The sequence below is a fragment of the Melospiza georgiana genome, chromosome 3 (assembly GCF_028018845.1).
Source record: "Melospiza georgiana isolate bMelGeo1 chromosome 3, bMelGeo1.pri, whole genome shotgun sequence".
NCBI lineage: Eukaryota > Metazoa > Chordata > Aves > Passeriformes > Passerellidae > Melospiza > Melospiza georgiana.
Window position 1 is genome coordinate 52,724,679 of NC_080432.1, and position 7,936 is coordinate 52,732,614.

At 44.1% G+C, this 7,936-nt stretch overlaps 1 protein-coding gene across 1 annotated transcript in view; it reads right to left on the reverse strand.

The window, feature by feature from the left end:
- The window catches only part of RPS6KA2 (ribosomal protein S6 kinase A2), a 274,831-nt gene extending 268,652 nt beyond the window's left edge, over positions 1–6,179 (reverse strand). The window contains exons 1-2 of the mRNA XM_058021118.1: positions 6,096–6,179; positions 2,905–2,949 (exon numbers count right to left, since the gene is read on the reverse strand). Of these exons, the coding sequence (XP_057877101.1) occupies positions 2,905–2,949; positions 6,096–6,158 (108 nt within the window). The 5' untranslated portion in view covers positions 6,159–6,179. The remainder of the gene's footprint in view (positions 1–2,904; positions 2,950–6,095) is intronic.
- Between the last annotated feature and the right edge of the window lie 1,757 nt (positions 6,180–7,936).

Below are 7,936 nucleotides of genomic sequence, written 5' to 3' on the forward strand. Positions count from 1 at the left end.
TTCCAGCCCCTTTGAAAGAGAGGCTGCTGCTGGTGGCTCAACATCACACTGGCACAGATGTGCCTCAGCACATCTGCAGTAGTGCATACCTACTACAGACAACATGCCCAAGAAAAAGCAGAAGCCTTCTTCAGACAACAGGAAGAAGCCGCATATGCACAGATCCTAATCCTCAAAGAATCCACTTTATCCACTCTGGTTTCTTCTGAAAACCAAAAGCAATCCAAGAGATTGCTGCATTGACAAGTACCTGATACAGGTGATAAACAAGCCAATAAGGGAAGTTGTTCTGCTGGACCTGATCCCTACAAACAAGAAAGAACTGATCAAGACTGAAGTTCCAGAGCAGTTTTCATGAGAAGAAACTCAAGATCCCAAGACAAAAGAGCAAAGCAAAAGTCAAGATCACAATTGCAAACTTCATCAGAACAGGTTTTGTTCCCTTCAGGCACCTGCTTGGATGAATCCCATGGAAGATGACCCTGGAAGAAAGAGGGGTACAGGACAGCTGGATAATTTTCAAAGATCACCACTCCTCCTAGCTCAGGATTTGGCCACCCTTACCACTTTTGCCTCATGCAAAGGCAGCCAAAAGCCTGCATGAATGAACAAGGACCAATGAATGAACAATGCTGTAATTTCAAAGGACTGTGAGCTGTTTTGCACATATACGCATTATTTTAGAAAAATGTGACAAAATTTTGCTGCCAGCTGCACCTTCAAGGAAGTTCAGACAGGATGTCAACACTTTAACCTAGACTAGCCCACGAGACACATCACCCTTAAGTATGCTGGAGCCTCTAACCAACACAGCTGGTCAGACTTATCCTTCTCTACCAATAAAAGGCCATTTTGTCAAAAACAACATCCTAAGGAAAAACTGCATCCCACAGGTCTAAGCAATAACTGCTGCAGGAGTATAAAATCCCCTTTAGGAAATTTCCATCCACTAATCTACTTTCTTCTGTGGCAGGACTAACAGGGTCTGTGGGATGTTTCTCATCCTAGGAAAAAGCCCCAGTGGCAACCCTCAGTAATCTGGGTGACAATTCTAGAGCAGAGCTGACACAGATGTGTCTCAGGAACACTTGTTCTATCCAACAAGCCTGTTAATTTATGCTCCCAAGATGTTTAAAGAAATTATCCATCAACAGGAAAATCAGACCTCAGAAAACAATGAGAAGTGCAGGTTTTACAATGCATTTTACCACCATCTCATTTTTCCACACTATACACAGCATGGGAGAAACAGCAGGAGCCCAATGTAGCCTAAGGCAGACAATTTACAAAAAACATATTTTAAGCAGGTATGAACAATTGCATTACATGATTTAAATTCACTCCTTAAGTCACTCTTCAATGTCTCTAAAGAAAAAAAAAATTTCTTTGGGTTTGGGCACAGTACAGCTATCAGTCACCTGAGGAGTAGACTGATCTTCCTTACAGTACCACTACAGCAGGACACAAGTTCCATGGAAATGGAAGAGGCTTACAGACTGAGCCAGCAAAGGGCTGAAATTCCATGGCTGCAGCAGAAAAAGGAAGAAAAGAAATCAGAAATAAACAGATTACAGACATTAAGTTGCACACTGGAATGTTGACATCAGAAAATGAGAACACAAGATTAAGGCTTCTGTTCAAGAACTGATTACATGCCATTTTTTTCTGCCAAATTTCAACCTTACAAAGTATAAGAAGCATCCCTAATGAAAATTAACTAGGTTTAAATTAATTTGGGAAATGAAGGCTATATTCACAAAAATCCTCCTAAAACCCACAAACCAGAAATTTTATCGTCAGCCACAGCCTCAAAAAAAGTGATGAGCCAAGCTACCTGCATGTAATTTCTTCCCCAAGCTTTTTCAAGAGTAATTAACTGCTCTTGTTAAGAAATTGTAATGAAAGGGGGAAAAAATCCATTTGGAAGTTGCCCTCATCTCAGAGATCAAAGCTGAGATTTCTTCCTCCTTCCTATCATTAGGGGGTTAAACAATGCCTTTAACATAATAAAAGTGAACAAAAACACATCCTCGCACAGAAACCCAGACATCAAAGGTAAGTCTTAGATTTCACGGGGTAAGAGATAACCAGGAAGCTGATCTTCAAAAGGTGGCTACTTCGACGTGCATCTTTGCAGCCTCCCTTCACTCCTCAAGGGATTCAGCCTGCTTTGCTTTTGGACATCAGCAAAAGGCTGATGAGCTATCAGGCACCCCTTGGGGCTCTGCACAAACCAGCAGCACCTTGCACTGACACGCGGGACCAGGGTCCAGCCTTGCCCTCAGCTCATTACAGTAGTGAAAGATGATTTGATCTTGCCTGCTTTGTATCTTCATATGACTTACCTGGCATTTAAATGCTCTGAGGCAAGACTTACCTTTTGCTGTTGGTTTGGCTTTGTTTGTCCTAATGAGCACAATAGCACAGTGCCAAAATAATATAAACAACAGATTCACTTGAAGCAAAGGGTTAGCTCAGTCTTGCTGTGGTGAAGAGCCAGCCAAGGGAACAAGCAGTAATGACTTCAATTTAACAGTTTGTGGAATTAACTTATGCACAATTTACAATATACAAACCTTGTTAATATGACAGATACTCCTTTTAAGATCATTACAAAATCTTCTCTGCAGGAAAACTATATACCTCAAGAAAACTATATACCATTCTTTCTTGGAAAGAATGCACAGCCAACATTTGCAAAATAAAATTCTCTAAGCTCTAGCTGAACACATATTTATATTCCTCACTTGACCTCGTAATAAGAGACCAAAAATGGGTTGGTTTGTATCTTGACAGCTACAAGCACGTGGAAAATATGCACCAGAGACATTTTGTTTCATGAAGACGGAAGGTGACTATAATAATTTGTTAACATTTGTGTGATCCATGATTCAGGTGATTTACCTCTTTTACAGGTTCTTCATCTGGGGCAGCATCTTCCACTACAGTCTAGTAAACAGAGAGGAGAAAAGAGAAGAAAAATCCTGTAAATATATGCCACCAAGAAAGTAAATTTTAAGCCAAGATCTAGTCAATTTATGTTTAGGCAGTTAAGTTGCTTTCAATTTATCCTACTATGATAGGCTTGTTCAATTTTTCACACTTTGCACAGGTAAATTAACTTTTGAATCCATAGGGACCTGCTTTCTCCAAGACATACAAAATGTTAAGAGAAGAAAGCACAATAAAAGAACTATTAAAATTACTGATGAATAGTTGAAGCCAAGCCACATTTGTCATAGAATCAATAAAGAACAAAAGATTATTACTGGAAAGAACTAGAGGAATGAAACATCATTTCTTGCTGGGAAGAGAGAATATGTGTGTAAATATAAGAGCAAATTTTCTAAACACTCAGCTTCCATTTAAATGCTGTGCTTACCTAAAATCATTAAGTGATGAACCCATTGGAAAACAGGTAGAAAGATTACATAGAACTTGATCACACAACCCTGTCGCAGGAAAAATGTTCCCAAGGCTGTAATTCACTATCCTATCAATCCAGCTTGAGTGGGATCAATAGCTTTGCCTACTCTCAAAGAAATTCTAGAACAGCAAATATCCCAATTTTCTTGCTTACCTGTCAAACACAACTAATGACCTCCTGAGTCAACAGGTGAAAGGAGCAGTATTTCACTCTACTCTTCCTTTTCACAAACATAATATAGAACATGCCCTTGATGCACTCTTCCTTATCAAGGGATTGATTTACTATAAAAGCTGTCTTTAATATCTGCAAGTCATTCACCTGAGTCATGCACAGGCACTCATAAATGTCTGTTTTAAAAGGGTTTTTGGCATTAAGGAGGGGAAGGAGAAAGAGGTCCATGTGCATCAAAGAATTAAACTGTCTCCCTCCTTGTCTACTAACTGTGAAAGCTTCTGTGAAAAAGAACAACTTGCAGACAATCATGAAAACATTTTATCCCACACAGATTCAGAGACCATGACAGTTCTCTTGAATCAGTACAACCACTAGTGTTTAAGCTGCATTCAGTTCATTAAAGACTAAATGTTTCTGCTGTTTGAAAATGTCTTCATGGACAAGAGCCCACAAGAGATGAAATTAATTTACATGTGCTTTTACTAGATTTGAGCAAACAGTACCTCAGCAATTCTATCTACAGCATGATCTAAAATGGTATAATGTTATAGCATATCTTTATTGTGTTTAGAGACAGCAATAAATGAAACAAATAAATTGTGTTTTATGTCTTGTTCCTATTTAAACTGCAGGAGCTTATGCCTTCAATTCTTTAATCCTCAACTTCTTGCAAGTGAAATCTCAGGAGCTGATAGAGCAGTGTGGCTCAGCTATCCTGTTCTTTCAAGCAGGAAAGGAAAATAAAAGCCCCACCAAAACATACAAACCCACACATCTGACTAGCTATAATTCCAGTACGTCAAATATCCTTGGTGAGGAGATCTACACAGTTTCTTCTGAAAGAAAGGTCTGGGTAAATCTCTACCAGCAAAAGAGGTGACAATACAATGACATCATTCCAGGTGATGGACACTGGGCTTTAGTGCAGGATTTACCCTGTGATCTACCTTGGGGAATTTTTCCCAGAAATTGACAACAGAAAAAGCAATGACTGAAGTGCTTTCTCTCTGGACCAGAAAGAACAACACTGGGCCCACAAAAAACAAACATTTTAGAAAGGAGGGAAGGAGGAAGAAAAAAACCAGGCATGTATATGCACTTTGAATACCAGTCAACAGAAAGGTAGACAGGAAGGGAGCACCATTTCTACAATATTCAGCAGAAAACTGTTCACCATAAATATAGCTATACAAGTCTTGTCATTGTGAAAGAGATTTAACAAGGTGTCAGCTGACTTCAAAACAAAATCAGGAAGGATTCATAGTTTCCCAGCTATAGCCTGTTTATTAACCCTCATATTCCTTGTATCCCACAAAGTAGAACGAGTGACAGTATTCAGAAGTGAATTATATGATTTAAAGCTTTGCAAGCCCCCCCGAGCTTGTTTTTAACCTAGGGACTCCAGAATTATCAGTGCTGGTATAATACATGACATTATCACTTCTGCTGTACTGTTTGCATGTACAAACCAACACCTTGCATGAAACCTTTCCTGCAGCTCAGCAGTTCCTTTTGAGTCAAGTGTTTTGTGTTCTCCATAACCTGTCTGGCTCAGTTTCACTCCCATTTTTCCCTCTCACCAAAACCCTTTTACAGTATTTCAATCAAACGAGGTGATGGGGGTTTAAAAAATAAACACCAACACCCCCCACCTCACAAGCTTCATTCATCTCTTTCTACCACCTGTCTGTTACAAATGTGCATCCCTGTGCTATGAAAAATTGACCTGAAATACTCTGGGGTTTTTGCACTGCTCAATAGCCCCAGAAACACTCAGGAACCTACCTTGTCCCCTTACAGTACAAAACCCATGAAATCATAGAATAACCCAAGCAGGGAGGTACCCACAAGGATTACAGAGCTCAGCTCCTGCACAGGACATCCCCAAGAATCCCACCATGTGACTGAGAGCACTGTCCAAACACTTCTCGAACTTGAACGATGCCTTTCCTGACACAAGATAACCCTAGACTGAAGGTAATGAAAACGCTGCAAGACAAATTGCGAGCACACGCCGCACAGCAGCCAGCTAATTATCACAGCATCGTGTTTCCAGCGCGATCCGGAAAGCACAGCCTTACGCTGAGAGCTAATGGGCAAACGGGTAACCAGAACCCAAGCGAGGTCCACGGACCTATTCGAGCCTCAAATTACAGATCACATACTTCATGCTTAAACGCGAGCCTGAGTCCGACTCAGCCCGCTTTGTGGGCTTTCCATCTGTTGCATACGCGCTTTCCTTTCCAGCTGCCCCAGCGCTCCGGGCATCAGCATCCGAACATCCCGCACTGCCCGGGCTGCCGCTCCGAGCCGCTCCGCCTGGGAGGCAACAGGTTCCGAGGCTCCCTGGCTGCCCGCCCTCAGCGGCGAGCAGAGCGGGCGAGGGATGCTCACCGCACCCCGTTTCGTGGGGTTTGGGGCACCACCGCGCTGCTCCGCCGGCGGGAAAGGGGCACCGGCGGCACCGCCGCTGCCGCCCGCCCCCGCTCACCTCCGTCTCCATGGGCTCCACCTCTATCCCCTTCCATAGCTCCAGCAAGTGGGCGATCGGCATGCTGGGCGATTCCTGCCTGCGGACGGGATCAAGCAGAAGCAGCGCGCGTCGGCCGCCGGCGGGAGCGGAGAAGGGAAGGCGTCGGGGGGGACGGGACGCGGAGCCGAGCGGGACCGGGACCCTGCAGCCACCCGCTCGGCAAAATGGCTCCGGGCTGCGCCCGGGGAGCCGCGGGCGGGGCGGGGGCGCTCCGCAGGCGCGGGGGGCAGGACAAGGCAGCGGCCGCCGCTCCGCAGCCGCCGACGGAGCCTCGCCGCCCCGTCCCGTCCCTGTGGGCCGCCGCGACGGCCGCGGCTGGCTCCGGAGCCGCGGAAAGTTGCTGCGGAGGATGCTGCGGCGGCGCTGCCATGGCAACGGCAGGACAGCATCCCCCCCTCAGCGGGCCGGCCCCGCCCGCAGCACCGGGACCGGCGGGGCCGGGGGCGAGAGCGGCGCCGAGACCCAACCGCGGCCGGAGGGGCTGCAGGAAATCAGCCCGTTCATAAGCACCGTGCTAAGCGCTGGAATCGTGACAGTGTGCAGCTGACAGAAGGATATCTGGGGTTTACAAAGCCCAGTGTTATTCCAGTCTTGAAAGTATTGACTATCACTTCCTTTACTATTTCATCTCTGTACTACAAAGCCCGTAGTAAAGTCTGTTTATTCACATGCCCTTCTCCTTCTGCTCTCATAAGCTATTACAACCTTACTAAGCATGGCAACACACCACCTGCCAGAGACTGTAATGCAGATATTAATTACAATTCCCCTCAAATTTAGGACAAAACATGCATTTTCACTTGGGGCAACCTCATCAGGGACCAAAAGGTTTTATGTTAAATAAATCAGTGCTCTTCAAAGAGCCATTTGGAATGAAGAGTCAACATGCAGAGTGCATTTTTCTTCTGTTCCACGCTCAAAATGCCATGGTTTGCTTCCATATAAGCAGTGCTGTACAAATTCAACACAAGCTTTCATTAACAACAAAAATTCTTCTACTAGTCTACAAAGGAACATTTGAGAAGTGTTCCTCCTCCAGTCCCATCTCAGCTTTCCCAAATTCTATTTAACATGAATAAGCTTCCTGTGAGTCCAATTGCTAAACACTGCTAGGAAAATCAAATTCACCAACCACAATAAATAAAAAAATTAGTCCTCAACCAGAGCTACAAACAGAGCCATGTATTCAGATACTGCTGTGAGAACTCACTCTTTTAATTGTGTTAGAATATGAACACTTTTCTTGACATCCATGACAACACTTCAGAAACAACTTGTAACACCAATTATGCAGTTTCATCTGTTTTACAGTTTGAGCAATTAAATATCTAGATTACTGCCTTTACTCACTGCTCACCAAAAAAGAGTAGTGGGAGTGATGTTACTCACACAACAGACACAGGTCAGAAGCTGCAGCTGTAACACACTCCCTGGCTCTCGTGTCCTGTCCCTGTTTGCTCCCAGCCACACTCGAGTTCCTGCCTTTAACTTGACCTACAGGCACTCCCAAACAGCCTCACAGCACCAACAACTGTGAGGGCAAAACCAGACCAAGCACAACAAATTCAGAGCACAAACCCCACGACCTTTATCAACCAGACACATCAACCCCAAGAAGATTGTACATGATTATATCATGTTTCACCTTTATATTTAAAAAACATTTAACTCCAATTTACAGGACTCTATTTTAACCTTTGAGATAGAAATCTTGGATGCTGCAGGCTGAGAGCAAGAGCTGGGTGTCTGTGACAACAGGGAACTGGGGAGGTCCAGATAATCCCAAGGGAGGCAAATCC